General features: G+C 34.8%; 2 protein-coding genes across 6 annotated transcripts in view; both read left to right on the top strand.

Annotated features, from left to right (window-relative positions):
- The first annotated feature begins 3,161 nt into the window (after positions 1 to 3,161).
- LOC125816391 (cysteine proteinase RD21A-like) overlaps positions 3,162 to 15,937 on the top strand; it is a 215,690-nt gene continuing 202,914 nt past the window's right edge. The window contains exons 1-5 of one of the 2 annotated variants that reach the window (XM_049495995.1): positions 3,162 to 3,650; positions 3,882 to 4,117; positions 4,216 to 4,356; positions 4,528 to 4,980; positions 5,283 to 5,522. In XM_049495995.1, coding sequence (XP_049351952.1) covers positions 3,173 to 3,650; positions 3,882 to 4,117; positions 4,216 to 4,356; positions 4,528 to 4,980; positions 5,283 to 5,387 — 1,413 coding nt within the window. In that variant the 5' untranslated portion in view covers positions 3,162 to 3,172 and the 3' untranslated portion in view covers positions 5,388 to 5,522. Of the gene's footprint in view, positions 3,651 to 3,881; positions 4,118 to 4,215; positions 4,357 to 4,527; positions 4,981 to 5,282; positions 5,523 to 15,937 lie in introns of those variants that run through there. The other variant, XM_049495996.1, reaches the window with a different exon arrangement.
- Positions 6,492 to 15,423, top strand: LOC125816379 (phosphatidylinositol 3,4,5-trisphosphate 3-phosphatase and protein-tyrosine-phosphatase PTEN2A). 4 transcript variants are annotated; one of them, XM_049495982.1, is made up of 13 exons: positions 6,492 to 6,905; positions 8,443 to 8,890; positions 10,538 to 10,639; positions 10,732 to 10,788; positions 10,913 to 10,978; positions 12,109 to 12,285; positions 12,390 to 12,476; positions 12,556 to 12,620; positions 12,744 to 12,820; positions 13,171 to 13,217; positions 13,524 to 13,654; positions 14,450 to 14,519; positions 14,689 to 15,423. In XM_049495982.1, the coding sequence occupies exons 2-13, from the start codon at positions 8,465 to 8,467 to the stop codon at positions 15,235 to 15,237; spliced, it is 1,854 nt and encodes a 617-aa protein (XP_049351939.1). In that variant the 5' UTR covers positions 6,492 to 6,905; positions 8,443 to 8,464; the 3' UTR covers positions 15,238 to 15,423. The 4 variants fall into 4 exon arrangements, with proteins under 4 accessions (XP_049351939.1, XP_049351940.1, XP_049351938.1 ...); XM_049495983.1 differs by having other exon boundaries at positions 6,560 to 6,890; XM_049495981.1 differs by having other exon boundaries at positions 6,631 to 6,890; positions 8,374 to 8,890.

Genomic DNA, 15,937 nt, shown 5'->3' with positions numbered 1-15,937 from the left:
ACTAGAAGTGATAATAGTTATTTTCTTTATGGAATAATACATAAACATGCCTTTAACTTGGCTTCATTTTGTGTCTACACCCTCCAACTTTGGTTGCGCACAAACAGACACTTCAACTTATATAGAGCTGAACAAGTAAACACATGTGTCTTACTTGACGTCCTACATAGCAATTCACATCCTACACATCATCATACGTGGTGTCCTATGTGTATTATATCACGCAAGACGCGTTTACAAGTTTATTTAACTTGATACAAGTTTATTTAACTTGATACAAGTTTAAGTATTTACTTGTGCTGACAAAAATTAAAGGGTGTAGATGCCACCTCAAGCTAAGTTAAAGGGCATATTATATATTGTGTCTTTCTTTAATATGTTTGAGAATATGCTATCCAACTAATTGTATACTTCTGTCCAAAATTAAAAGAAATTTCTCTATATGATGGGGTATGAAATGGTGCTGACTTTTTATTCTGGAAAGTTGTTGTTTAAAATGGAATGTTTGGCCAATAACATTCCCAAGGTATACCCACGAATTGAAGTACATCCTTAAGATATCCATGTGAACCAAAAACATGGTTATTTTTTTCTAAATAAATAATTTTCATCCTTTCATTATCCAAAGTAAAAAAGTTTACAAAAACATAGAACTCGTGTGAGTTTACATGGTATGAAAGCCTCCCAAAATATCTTCTTTGTTCATACATTATTGCCTAAATGTTCAATAAAAATTTAGTAGTATACTCGTTGGTGTCTTTAATCTTTTGGTGTTTGATTCCTTTTACTAATAATGTGTCATTCTTCTTCTGTTAAAACCTGTAAAATAATCTAATGTATACTTCATTAGACCAATTTGCTTAGTTCAAATTATTTATGTCTCTTTACTTGTTATTTGATTTATTTTATTATTCAAAATGACTAATTATCTTTTTTTTTTCCAGAACACATTTATAAAAAACTTATTAAGGAGAAGGTTGATGGGATTTCTACACCAAGGGATGAATTGGTATTGAAGTACTATAAGGAGACATTAAATTTGAAGAAACATGCCAACAAATGGAGCTGAAGACATTAAGTTGGAGGACAATGCCAACAAGGAGCTTATATTGATGTTTTTGAGCTTAAGTTGACATGGAGCTAATTTTTATGTTTTTAAACTTTAGATATGTTCGATTTTATTTGTATACATGTTTTTCATTTCTGAAGGACATACCATTTTGAAATGGTGGTGCAAATAAATGCGCAAGTATAGTTAATGAATTAGTGTAATTTGAATGGATTCAATTTTTTATTTCATGATATGTGAAATTTAAGTAATTTTGGTTGCTTCTAAAAGTAAGCTAGGGGTCATGAAAACATATCAAATCAAGCCAAGAAAAAGCTAGGATGTTTACATATTAGCTTAAAAAATATCCAAGCAAAAGAGAGTTGTTTGCTATGAAGTTACCTAGGTATAATCTTAGCTATTATTTGCTTGGATATGTTTCCTAGAAAAATATTCTAGCTAAATTAGCTAGGCTAACAACGTTTTCCTAACAAAATTTTTGCTAAGAGCGTATTAGCTACAAAAGGTTGCTACGGTCATTTTCCTAGCAAAAACGATGTTAGCTAGGAATTTTGTAAGTTAACTAGGGATTTAGTCTCTCGCTAATGACCTGTTCTCTTGTAGTGAAATACAATTTTGCAATACCAATCCAACAGTGTAATTCATTTTGTTTATTTCGAATTATAGACTTTTTTTCTAACTCAATATTTAGTAATTGCATGCACATTGTATAAGACTTGCTGAAATTTTGAACAAATTACAACATCATTTTAAAGTGATGAAAATATGAGTTGGAAAAAAATTACCTAATTTATATAATTTGTTGGGTCGGATTGTTATGTTGTCAGGTTGTGCTACGCCAATCTTTCAAGATTTTGATTTTTTAGTGTAGGGCTGCTTCAATTGTCGGATTGGGACCATCAACTATTAACTTCAAAGTGAAGTTTGGAAGCCATGAAAGTGAGAGGGGAGAAGAAGAAAGTGAAAAGGTAAAGTAATTTTTTATAAAGTGTAAGATTTTCTTTCACTTTATAAAGTGGAAGAAAAAGTTTCACTTTACAAAGTGTAAGAAAAACTTACACTTTATAAAGTGTAAGAAATAGTTCCATTTTATAAAGTGTAGGAAATAGTTCCGTTATATATTAAAATATACATGTTATGAGACTAATGAAAAACGTTTAGAATATCAGATAAAATAGAATTTTTTCTTCCACTAAGCCTATTTTAGTTACTTACTAAAGCAATGACTTATTTTAGTCATTTTTATGTTTTTGTGACTTATTTAGGTTCCGAACTCTCTGGAAACTCTTGAATAAAAGGATCGCAACATACTAAAAATGCATATGAACTTAAAAAATAAGTATATAAAAGGAAAAAGAGTGAGTCGAGACAGTTCAACTATGAAAGGAATACGTGCACTAGAAGAAAAGGGAACAACGGCAAAGTCTTTACACCCTCAATATTCTTTTTTAAAAAAAATAAAAATTACAATGAGTATATTATTATTATTTTTATTTCTATTAGATCATAAACCTATAATTCATTACATTTAAATCCTCGACATTAGGTTGGACGTGTAAAATCATCAATTAACCAAAAAAAATGGAAACAGGGAAAGATGATCGTATAAGCTACTCGTAAATCGTAAAAAACTGATTTGAATTTGAAGCAAAACAAGTACTAATAAAATGAAAAATATCATAAAAGTAATTAACTTTTGGATAATTACAAATTACAATTCAACAACAATAAGAATGGTCAAGATTTTCATAATTTAAAAGGTTCACACAATTCACGAATAGCACGAAACTTGTATTTTCCCTATTTCAACGGAGATGGATTCTATGTATTTAGACACACACCCCAAATATCCTCAAATTCATATATTTTCTCTTTACCATTCCACCATTAATCACAATATTAAAAATTATTTTTACGCATTAATCACAATATTTAAAATCATTTTTACCCATTAAATCACAATATTCTTATTTGAGTTGGTCTCTACCTCTCTTCCCCCCTCCAATATAAACTCTGTTTCTATCTATAGACTTCTCACCATTCTCTCCAATAACCCAAACAACAAACAAGAAAGAAGATTAAAACAAAGAAAAGAGAAAAAATATGACTTTTTTCAGGCCTTTGTTCTTCTTTCTTCTTACATTTTTTGTCCTTTCATCTGCTCTTGACATGTCCATCATCAGTTATGATGAAAAACATGCAGATTTAGGGGTAACTAGTCATCGTACAGACGATGAAGTTAAGGGATTGTATGAATCTTGGATTGTTAAGCATGGAAAGAATTACAATGCCATTGGAGAAAAGGAAAAAAGATTTGAAATTTTTAAGGATAATTTAAGATTCATCGACGAGCAAAATGCTGAAACCAGACCGTATAAACTTGGGTTGAATCGATTTTCTGATCTTACCAACGATGAGTACCGTGCCGTGTTCGTGGGTGGACGGTTCGATAAAAAGACGAGGCTGTTGAAGAACCCTAAAAGCGAACGTTACGCTTTTAAGGCCGGCGAAGAGCTGCCGGAATCCGTTGATTGGAGACAGAAAGGTGCTGTTGCCCCTGTTAAAGACCAAGGCCAATGCGGTGAGTTTTTTTATATTTTTACTTTCAATGGAGTGTTGACAAGAGTCTTATTTAGGTCAAAAGTTTTGATTTTTATGTTGTGTTTGACCTATTTTGTCAAATCTTCAAGTTGATTGCTGTTTAATCTTTCTTTGATTATGATGAAACTCATATATATATATATATATATATATTGATTGAGCATGTGAGATATCTGTGTTATGACTGAAGTTGTATATTTTTCTTATGAAGGGAGTTGCTGGGCATTCTCGACGGTTGGTGCTGTTGAAGGAATAAATCAAATTGTAACCGGTGAATTAATTTCCCTCTCTGAACAAGAGCTTGTTGATTGTGACAAGAGCTATAACCAGGGTTGTAATGGCGGTCTCATGGACTATGCCTTTGAATTCATTAAAAACAACGGTGGCATTGACACTGAGGCTGACTATCCTTACCGTGCCAAAGATGGTACTTGTGATTCAAACAGGGTATGTTAGACCATACTTTCTAGAAAACATCCAAAATTCTTTTACAATATAAGTTTTCTTATACTATGGTCTGCTAACAAATTATTTTGTTCTTTCAGAAAAATGCCCGGGTTGTCTCCATTGATGGATATGAAGATGTTCCCATAAATGATGAGAAGTCATTGATGAAGGCATTGTCAAATCAACCAGTTAGTGTTGCTATTGAAGCTGGTGGCAGAGCTTTCCAGCACTACTCTTCGGTATGAGAATAATTCTCTTAATGTACCCTTTTAGTATGTGGTCGGATGTCTAATTCTGAAAATATATATTGTCTGTGCCTAAACCCATTGGCTATAATCTGCAATCACGGCTTCTACTTAATAAAACTAACATAAGCATTTACACTTTTTTTTCCTTTTCAAATCATGAAGGGCGTTTTCACTGGATACTGTGGAACACAATTAGACCATGGTGTAGTTGCAGTTGGCTACGGAACAGATAATGGTTCAGATTACTGGATTGTGAGGAATTCATGGGGTCCTAACTGGGGAGAAAGTGGATACATTAGGCTCGAGCGTAATTTAGCTAATAGCACTAGTGGAAAGTGTGGAATTGCAATGGAGCCCTCTTACCCTCTTAAGAATGGCGCAAATCCTCCTAATCCCGGTCCATCTCCTCCTAGTCCTGTAGCACCATCAACCGTTTGCGATGAGTACTATAGCTGCACCGAGGGCACTACTTGCTGCTGCATTTATAAGTATGGCGACTACTGTTTTGGCTGGGGATGTTGTCCTTATGAGTCTGCTACCTGCTGTGATGACAACAACAGCTGCTGTCCACATGATTATCCTGTCTGTGATGTTAATGCAGGCACTTGTCAAATGGTAAGATTTTACTCCCTCCTTCCCAAAATAAGCGTTTGTTTTTTCCTTTCAAAAGTCAAGTATGCTGAAAACATATAATAGTTGAAGTTCATATAGTTTGAAACTCGAGAAGCAAAAAACTACAAATAATATGAAACAGAAAGAGTAAACTTTTAATAACAATACTGTTCAGGTCAGCTTGCGCTTACCTAGACAATTTCATTGAGTAGTTGAGAAGAAATTATGCAACATTTTGTTATTTAATTTCTGCGATAACTCGAGCCCTCATCTCATGATTTTCATCAAATTTATTTGTTTGACAGAGCAAGGATAGTCCATTGAATGTAAAAGCATTGAAGAGAAGTCCTGCTACTGCTAGAGTAAACTGGTCAGGGATAAAATCTAACAGGAAAGTGAGTTATGATTGAGTAATTTAGCAACTGCAGGTGAAAAGGGCAAAAGGCTCATCATGTTTAGAAGACCTGTTCAATGTGTGGCCTTTGGGGCAGATGGGCTGTTTCTGTCATATGTTGATTGGTTTAGTTAGTAATGTTCCTTTTTTTAAAATTATTATTTGGACAACTTTTACCAATGTGTAAATATTCATCTTTAAATTTCTGAATGAAAATTCTAAGTACGGATGTTCTATTGCATATTACATCTTCAATTAGTCTAAATTTATTCCGATTTTGAACATCATGATATTTGGTTATGCACGTTAAATCTTCAATTGACCTAAGTATGTGATATTGTTCTTTTAAAATAATAGTTCATGTTAAATAGTTAATAGAATCCGTGCTTTTGGAACGGGATGGTGTTGGCTAATGAATTTGTTCTCCCAACTTTATTTTCTTTAACTTATAAAAATATTTACTAGGTTCAACATTAACAATGTTAACCTAATTAATCAATCTTTCTGTTTATTTATTCATCTTCTTCACTTTTCTTTTACTTCTAAAGTAGTACTACTAGATTTTCTAATTATGTAGCTACTGCGCTTAAAGGAAAAAAAAAACACATTTAGATTGATTATGTGCTTAACCAAACAATTTAAAGATCAAAATTGGAATAAAACAATAACTCAAGGACAAAAGAAGCTATTTGTCCTTGTTTGTTAGGAATGGTAAATTATCTTTCATTACTTTTAAAGTTAAGTACTTGTTATAAAGAAACTATATTATTAATTTAATTTAATCAAATTTTTATCCTGTTAAGTAAGCTTTATAATAATAACTGCAATTAGCAGCACGTATAACTACATATTTATAATCTTTGTTTTTACTAAAATCTTTTCTCCACCCACCTTCGAGAAATATCAATAATGTTTTCATGATAATTGTTTAAAAAATAAGTTGTTTTTATTCTTCTATGATAATTCTTTTATAAATATCCCTTTTTTTTTTTTTTTAGAGAAATGGATGTAAATAGTCTTTTGTAACTTGATTTTTTTTTTTTAAAATCTCGATATAGTAGTATTTCAGATATCTCAAAAGTTTTTTTTTTTAACTACTATAATAAATAAGGATAACATTATCCGTAGTGAAGTGAAGAGTAAGATTTGGGGAAAAAGTGCCAAATTTCGGATGTTTAGATACGTAACGACGTAATGACGGAGAAAGAAAATAACTGAAAGTATAAGGATCTCTGGATAAATATTGCAAAGTTCATTGGATTTGTTTCGATCTGTCAAAGAGTTTGATAGAGACGAGACTGAGACGAATAAGCATACAAGTCGGAGACACAATACGCCGCCGTGTATAACCGACCGCCGCCGTTGCCTCCGATTCCTAGTTATTCTATTTCTCTTCGCTGTCAGATAAGTAGGTGATAAAAATACGACGCCGTCGAAAACCTTCTCCAGTCACCCACCGCCGTCGCTGTTGGCTCTGATTTCAAGCTGTTCCACTTCTCCTTGCCGCCGTCTGTTTTGAGTTAAGCATATACATGTGCGTTATTGAATGTTTAATTTATTGCTCAGCACTTTTCAATTCGTTGAATATTGCGGATCGGTGAATTAGTTTGTCCAAATTGGTGGATGAAAGTTAGTTTTGGAATTTTTGCTAGTTGACTTAATAGTAGTTTCCAGATCACTGTTTGTTTCCCTCTATGGCAATGAAGTAGTTCTGGTATTAATTGTATAGATTATTCTCATTTACGTCAATGAAATGGTTGAGAGCATGAGGTCTTAGGTTCAAGTCAAAAACACTAGATGATTCTTCCTATCTATCCTAGTCTCTGTGGACAGAGTTACCTGTTTGCCGGTGGCAGGAAGGTGGCAGGTATCCCGTAGAATTAGTCGAGGTATGTGAAAGCTGGTCTAGACACCACGGTCATCCAAAAGAAAATTTTTATTTACACTATATAATACCTATAAGATAAAAGGATTTTTTGTATTTTTGTTCTTATTTATATGCCTTAGAACTTAGAAAAAGGTCTTCTTGAATGGCCCATTATCGGACAATCACGCTGTCAACGATCACTGACCTAAACACTTGTATAATTGCACAGCAAGGGGTTTGTTGAACAATGCGTGTTCGTTCATGTGTGATTGGGGAACTCTGTGTTTAACATGAAGTTGAGGTATATGATGGAAGGGGAATGGATTTTTGGGCCTGGAACTTGAGTGGTGATTTGTGGAAAGAGTGCCCACAAGAGAAGATTTTATTTGCTTGACAAAGATATTAAGTTTATAAGATGTAAATAAATCAAGGTTTCATGGAATTATCCAGATTTTGAGAATGCTGGGATAAAGGAATAGTTTGGCCTTCAGGGAATTCTCGGTTGACAAAAAAAAAGAAAGGAAGAAAAGGAATAGAGTAAAAGTAGTAATGAGGGTCTATCAAGAAATATGCATGCAAAGTAAACTTCTGTGAAGATAGAGTCATTTCAGAATTTTTTATTTTCCTTGGAACAATTGAGTATTACAATCTTATTACTGAACATAAAAAATAATGTAAGTTCTTGCGAAGTACAAAGTTTTTCTTTCAATGAAGAGGATAAATGGAGTGAAATTTTGAGTTATCATCTAAGGTGACTTATTACTGTGTTAAGTGAATTACTAGATTGCTGATGAGATCAACTCAATTTCCAACCTTAATCTTTATCATTGTAGATTTCCACCATGCTTGTGTATGCAGGGGTCCATACCACCAACACACTAGCACATATGCAGATAGGCATGAGCACAGATATATGTTCCTGATGCGCATAGATGTATTGGTGTAGGAAAGAATGCAGTGTGTTGTGATAGCTGGCAGCTTGATTTTTGAAATGTTTAATGTAATATATATTCTTATGAAAATGTGAGGCCTCAATGGTGTTTGATAAATGTATATTAATTTACTAAAAAATGTGCACATGCATAAATGTTTGTATCATGTAATGTGTATCAACGTGGGGTTTTTTTCTATGCAGCTTCTTGATGAACCCTGCTTAAGCTGTGAGGTATTCCAGTCCATGTTTGCTGATATTCTGTCATTGCAGTGAAGAAATTTGGCCCGGTGTAATGGATTCTGGATCTGCTGATGTATCAAATTCACAACCTGTTACAACATCAAGTGTAGCAAGGTCTACTGCAGTGGAGTCTGCACCAGTTCAGTCAACAGAAGAGGCGCCTTCAAAGATCTCTACTTCAGGCATCTCGTCATGGGCCAAAAATTTAAAAATTCCACAACCGTTCACTGGGTCCCAAGATGAACAATCATCCGGAAATGCTCCCAAATCAACCTTTGCTCGTTTAACTGGTGGGCTTGGAATGCGTCTGTCCCCTAAATCTCCTACATCTCCTACAGATGAACATCTTGATGGAACATCACCAACCAGTTTATTTGGAACATTCACCAAAGGATTGGTTGACTCTTCAAAGAATGCAGTGAAGGCTGTGCAGGTTAAAGCGCGACATGTTGTATCCCAGAATAAGAGAAGATATCAGGTAAAAAAAAAAATTCTGTTGATGGCTCAAGTATTCTCTACTCATTCTTATATTTTTTCCATATGAGGAGATCACTGACTACTTAAACACTTTAATGTTGTTGTTTGCCTCTCTTCCTACTATGAAGAACCATTGTGGTTTGTATTATTAATAAGTTGATTGGTTCAATTCTACCACACTGGTTTAAACGTTTCAGTTTCTTGTATTTTCATCCTCTATCTTTATCAACTTGCATCTGTATTACGGTGTTCGAACAAAATGTTTTAAATACTTATTTCATACCTCACTATGTGAGAGTTGATACACTGCTCTTTGGGTTGTTGGAAGTTCGATGCAGCCTGCATTGACATGGGCATGAGTTGCTTCTTAAAGAAAGTGTAATGCCATTGTAGACGATTTTCAACTTTGTTGTACTTGGAAGGAATCATGTTGAGCTTCCCTTTATTTGCAAGGCATCTGTATGTAGCCTGTAGTTAAAAGTTAAAACACTGCCAACACTGTAATTGGATAATGCATGTCTATGCAAGACTCAATAAGTAGGATCCACTAACTCTATTCTTTTATGACTCCGTGATGCATCACATCTTTCTTGGTCTCCAATTGTAGGGATCATCAATGTTGTTATATGCCTTTGTGTGAACTATTGACAGTGTGATGGCGTCCTCGAGGTGGATGATAGATAGTGAGAAGGATTGTTACAATAAATTCAAATGGTCTGTACTATTAAAAATATAACAATATTCTAGTGCCAACACAATGGGTTACCTGGAATACGGTGATCGCTTCCATTAAAGCAGCAAGACAATAAGATATGTTCATTGAAATTAAAAGGACTTGCTTACCTCCCATGTTCGTGGTACCATTGAATCCTCTAGGGATAGAACTTTGTCGGTGGGAGCTGTTATGCATCTTGTTCTGTGCTATAAATATTAGCTTTCTTTATCATTTTGATTCTTACGATAATTTTTCTTGTGCACCTTAAAGCATCTTGCATTTACTTTAGATACTTCGTTTTCATATTGTTGCGTACTGCAGACCTAAAATAAATAAATAAATAATCCTCTCCAATGGGTTACCTGGAATACGGTAGTCACCTCTATTGAAGCTGAAAGACAATAAGATATGTTCTTTGAAATTAAAAGGACTTGATATCTGCCATGTTCACGGTAAGATTGAATCCTCTAGGTATAGAACTTTTCGGTGTGAGCAGGAGTGCTTACTGGTCTTTTCTATAAATATTAGCTTTCTTGATCATTTTGATCTTCACAAGAATTCTTCTTGTGCACCTTAAAGCATCTTGCATTTACCTATTTAGGTATTTCGTGTTTATATTGTTGCAGACCTAAAATAAATAAAATGATCCCCTCTTTAATAGCCTAAGCATTTCAGTTGAGATGGTCATATTATTCAATGTGGTATTAGAGTAGGCAAAAAACCTAGATGTGAGTCTCTGCGCCACCTGTGACCACTTGCTTGGCCTATGTCAGACTCGCACATGAGGAGACAGGGTGAAGAGCTATTTAACTAAATAAATAGAAGTTGTCCTTTCTCTACGCGTTAAGCTTTTAATTGAGGTAGTAGTCACACATTTTTTTAAGAAAAACATTTCTATCTTCATTTATTAACGTGGCAGTATCCTTTTACTAGGAAGGAGGATTTGATTTAGACTTGACCTACATAACAGAGAATATAATTGCCATGGGATTCCCTGCTGGTGACATGAGCTCTGGCCTTTTTGGCTATGTTGAGGTCAGGAAACCATATTCTTCATTGCTTGAAGTCAAATAATTATCATGGTATGTGGTTATTCCTAGTTTGATTACATGAAATTTGATATTCAGGGGTTCTACAGAAACCACATGGAAGAAGTAATTAAATTCTTTGAAACTCATCATAAGGTAATAACTTCGAGTTCTCGTGTAAAGTCTATTTCAATTTCATTTGGGCCAGTCACTGGAAATCCACTTATCCTTCTATTTTATAGCTATATTTACTCTGTATTCACTCACTTTGATCTTGCAGGATAAATACAAAGTATACAATCTTTGTGCTGAAAGATTGTATGATGCTTCTCTATTTGAGGGGAAGGTGTGTTTCCATTCTTTTATTTTTTCCTGTTCACTTTCCTTACTTTCATTTCTATGTTGTACCTAATTTGGTAAACATATACCCTATCTTTGTTCTCCTTGAATGCTATAGTGAAGATTAGAATTATAACTTTTTTGAGGAAGATGAGAATTATATTTTTTTGAGGAAGATGAAAATTATATTATTTTTTTCGAGGAAGATGAGAATTATAAATTACTTCACTCCAGTTGCATAAGCAACCATTCTAAATAACATATTTTCTGTGGTTCAAGGAGTTCCAAAATGATTCACACTCTGCGCGCAAAATGATATGAACAACTCAAATTCTGCTTAAAACATTACACCCTATTAGATAAATGATACACCTATTTTTTTTGTCTCGGTTGGGATTTGAACCTAAGAATACCACTTTATTAACCACTAGGTGATTTCTTCCAATGTGTCCTAGCCTTGGTGGATAGAGTTGCGTGGTACAGTTGCCGGTGGAAAGTGGCATGTATCCCGTGGAATTAGTTGAGGTGCACACGAAAGCTACCCCAGACACCACGGTTATCAAACTAAAAAAAAAGTACATGATTTTTTATAACTAGAATAGCAACAAAGCCAACATAAACACAGTGGAATGTTAGGGAGGTTGCTATGCTAGTAGATAGTTCAATTGTTTGCAATGTCTACTAAAATCTTTCCGTTGACAGACTTCTATTGTTTAATGTTCAAACTTCTGAAAGACCAAAACTCTTTCCAAGTCCTCTTGATTTTAGGTAATTCCTGAAATTTATCTACAGATAGATGAAGACTTGAACCCCTAATTGTTAGTCTGAATTTGATGTAAGTTGGTAAACATATCTTTGTCATTTTTTTTTAAATGAGGTATAATGTATAGCATCTGGGAAGGTGCTTAGTATTGTTTACGAAAACCGGGTAAATGGTCAAAGTAGGCCCACCAAACTATGCCAGACTGAAACACTCAGTGTGGTTTCCAGTTTTTGTCTTTTCAGGACTTAGAAATCGGTGACCCATTTGAGCAAACCACAACTGATTAAACCAACAAAAATCTCACTCCCATAACTGTGTAATGCTGACTCTGAAGTTTCTTGATTCATTTTTCTTTTCATTACTGTGTGATACAGGTTGCTAGTTTCCCATTTGATGATCACAACTGCCCTCCTATTCAACTCATTATATCGTTTTGTCAAAGTGCATACTCATGGTTGAAGGAGGATATCGAAAATGTTGTGGTTGTGCATTGTAAGGCGGGAATGGCAAGAACTGGTTTGATGATCTCTAGTCTTCTTCTATACTTGAAGGTAGGGCTTCTTCTTTTTTTCGGGTCATTTGCTTCCTAAGTTATCAGATGTTATGGAGTTTTACTATTCAGTTTTAAGACAGTGAAGTCATGGTCTTCTTGCAGTTCTTTCCTACAGCAGAGGAGTCTATGGATTACTACAATCAAAAGAGATGCGTAGACGGAAAAGGACTAGTGCTGCCGAGCCAGATTGTATGTTAAAATATTACTCTCTTTAAATCTCCACTCCTCCAATAGTGTACTGACAAGTGTAGTGCCTTTTTGCTGCTAGAGATATGTCAAGTATTTTGAACGCATCTTAATGTACTTTAATGGAGAAAACCAGCCTGGACGCAGGTACATCCCTTGATCCTTCTTGCTTCAAATGCACCTTCAGATTTTCACTATGTTATAATTGCAAGAGGAGAGAAGTTACGAGAAAAGATCTAAGTTTAGTCCTTGTCAACGGCATTCTTACAGGTGCATGCTCAGAGGATTTCGCCTGCATAGGTGCCCTTATTGGATTAGACCTTCTATCACCGTATCTGATCATAATGGTAACTTGCATCCTTTTTCTAGATTATTATATTAAAATTATACTCCTAGTCCTAGAAAAAGACAGTCATACCCAAAGTCAATTCAGTAAATGATCTATCTGCTGTTGTTAACCTGACATAATTTTAACAAGTTAATTTGGCATGGCATTGAATAACCGATATCCTAATTGGAGTCTGAAAAGGCTGGCTGAACAAGTTGTGAGATTGCCTACGTGTTACAAAGATGTGCCATGCAGAATTTTCCTATATTGTGCTAATAGTTGTGGAGTTTTAATTGCAATCCCTTCTTACATTATAATCTCTTCTGTGTGTTTCCTTCATGATGGTTTCTCATTGGTGGATATCTGCAGGTGTGCTCTTTTCATCCAAAAAACATCCAAGAACCAAGGATCTATCGGTAGGTTTAATTAATGTGTCATATCATGCTGTGACACATTCATAAACTACTAGAGAATTGATATCCATTCTAGTATTGGATTCTTAACAAGGAGTTGTCTCCAGGGGGTAGTAGTGTAGCTTGTTTCTCTTTTTCATGTACATCTGTATACTTAAGGAGGTTAAAAAGTAAGCCTTATACTTTATACCACTTTATTTGTTGTGCTCAAAAGTTCGTCCTAACAAAGGTATGACATATATTTATAATTGTTCAAGCTCATACACTTTGTTTCTCTCATTATTGTTGTTATTATGTTTTTCTCTGCAGCCTGAGGATTTTTGGTTCAATGCACCAAAGAAAGGGGTAGTGGTTTTTGCTCTTCCAGGCGAGCCTGGCCTTGCAGAATTAGCTGGGGATTTCAAAATTCATTTTCATGACCGTCAAGGAGACTTTTACTGGTAAATTTACTAATATGAAGAGTTTGAAGGAAAATTGTTTACTTTTGTGTTTCATGGACCACTAAGTTGTACACAAATTCCTTTGACCCTTAAATGTCCATTGTATCCCCTGGCGACTCTTGATACTTGTAAAAGGATATGCTATTACCAGATTTCCCTTTCTTGTCCTATGTATAATGCACTATAGATTACTGAAATACATCCTTTATGCCTCTTGGAGATACTATGAATGAAATCATTCTGTACAAATTTTTCTGTGTGTTATCCTTTTCCTATCAGTCCAACTTGTTAACTATGGTTTCATTAGTTTTCTTCTACTAGTACTCCGATAATGGAAGAAAGTACTTATCTGTCAAAAGATAATACTATTTACATATAGATGGATGAGTCAAGTGTATGTTATTTATGTTAATGAATTAGGGCTGTGGAATTAAATTTAAAGTTTCCCAAGTCCTATATTTGTGACCCTGACAGTCCATATAGTCGGAATCCCAAATTTGTCTAGCTTAGATATATTGGTGCTTTTATGCACCTTTAAGCAGTAAAATTAACTTGTAATTTTAAGTGGAAAAAAATAATCTGAAATAAGGTTTAGGGGAAAACTACGACATCACTCATCAACAGAAGCTTATTGTACTTTCACAGTAGGAGAAAAGGAAGAACTGAGATTTGTCGGTACATTTATGTGAAACCTCTCTGTTTGATTTACTAGATTAGTTCCCCACTGCTTAGGAAGACACAGGAGGAAGCAAAGGCTCCTATTTTGAAACTCATATCCGTGTTTTGATCTTTCAGTTGGTTGAATACAACAATGATAGAGAACAGGAAAGTCCTGATGATAAGTGATCTTGATGGTTTTGACAAGGTAATTTCTTATTGATTGAGTGGATTTTTCGAAAATTAATGGTTGCTGTAGGGGCCATTGGCGTGTGTACTATCAGAGAACTTTTTACACAATTTAGAGCACTCCTTTCATCTCTCTAATATATGCTGTCTTCATTTCGTGATTGTTATATGATGGCCTTATTGTGCAGAGGAAGTTACCATCACCTGGTTTCCAAGTGGAAGTAGTCCTTGCGGACTATGATGCTGCCCTTCCTGCTCTTCCCCAATCAGAAACTGCCACCAAAGAATCAGCTGACAGTTCAAGTGCTAATACTGCCCCTGTGTCTAATCCTACCTCAGGCAGTGAGCCTGCTGATGGAAGTAACATGAACCAACAACCTGGGAACAATGACAAGGACGATGTGTTCTCAGACAATGAATCTGAGGAACCTGGAATGTCAAAAGCTAGACAAACTAAAGCTGCTTCTGAAGTTAATGCTCCTGCAGATGCAAAAACCCCTGGATCAAAGAACAAGAACGATTCAGATAAAATATCAAGCTTGACACATAAGACAGAACAAGTCTCATTGGGGGACACAAGCTCTGTACACAGCGAGCCCAAAAAAGATGCCTCAGTCGGAGCTACGTCTAGTGTTGATGTGTCCAATCCGGTTGGAGGAGTGAGTGATTTCAAGGTCATGGCAGCTGATGCATCTGTTTTCTCATTTGGTGATGAAGAAGATTATGAAAGTGACTAAAGAGGTCTGGTGTGCAAATTCATGAAGATGTACATAATAGCTTGCGGGTGCTAGGGTCTAGCTTGTTGGATTCTGTTCATTTTATTATGTTGTCATTTTACTTGTTCATGGCTTGCCATTTGATTATCAGTTTCGTAAAGCTATGCCGTAGATTACCTTGGGTTGAAATTCTGCTAAATTTACATTTACTGTTCTGAAAGTTTTTATAGAACATATGGAATGTACTTTACACTGCTTTCCATGACTCAAAAAATCTGGCTTCCTTTACTGCAACGCAGTGGAGGTATTTGGAGTGTTATCAAAAGACACTTGATTTGAAGTGCCAAAAATAATGTTGGCTGAACTGGCAAAGCTGGTGCTTTAATTGGTTTATTCTCACAGCAAAGAAAAAAGTGAGCCCAAATAAGCACATGATATACAGCTCAGAAATGTGATCTTGATATATTTGCCAATAATTCATTATCAATGACTTCGTCCAACTCTGCTAACCTGGACTTGTGTTAGCCTTTCCCTACCATGACCAAACAGCAAGTATCTAGTTTAGCCCTAATTTTTTTCCCGAACAAACAGGTCCTCAGAAAAATAAAAACATTTTGTTCAAGAAGAAGATCGCTACTCCGTTAGATAAATTGAAAATTATAAATATTTGACAGAGAGATGATGAAATGGTCTAATTGATTTTTAAAAAGGCAAACACAAA

The sequence above is a fragment of the Solanum verrucosum genome, unplaced genomic scaffold, assembly GCF_900185275.1.
Source record: "Solanum verrucosum unplaced genomic scaffold, falcon-dt-bn FXZP01000261.1, whole genome shotgun sequence".
Classification (NCBI taxonomy): domain Eukaryota; kingdom Viridiplantae; phylum Streptophyta; class Magnoliopsida; order Solanales; family Solanaceae; genus Solanum; species Solanum verrucosum.
This window is presented reverse-complemented; position numbering and strand designations above follow the sequence as displayed.

Coding starts and splice junctions, on each gene's coding strand:
- LOC125816379 (XM_049495982.1), top strand. CDS start 8,465: ATGGATTCTGGATCTGCTGATGTATCAAATTCACAACCTGTTACAACA. Junction 10,640..10,731: donor GCCTTTTTGGCTATGTTGAG/GTCAGGAAACCA, acceptor TTTGATATTCAG/GGGTTCTACAGAAACCACAT. Junction 13,655..14,449: donor CGTCAAGGAGACTTTTACTG/GTAAATTTACTA, acceptor TTGATCTTTCAG/TTGGTTGAATACAACAATGA.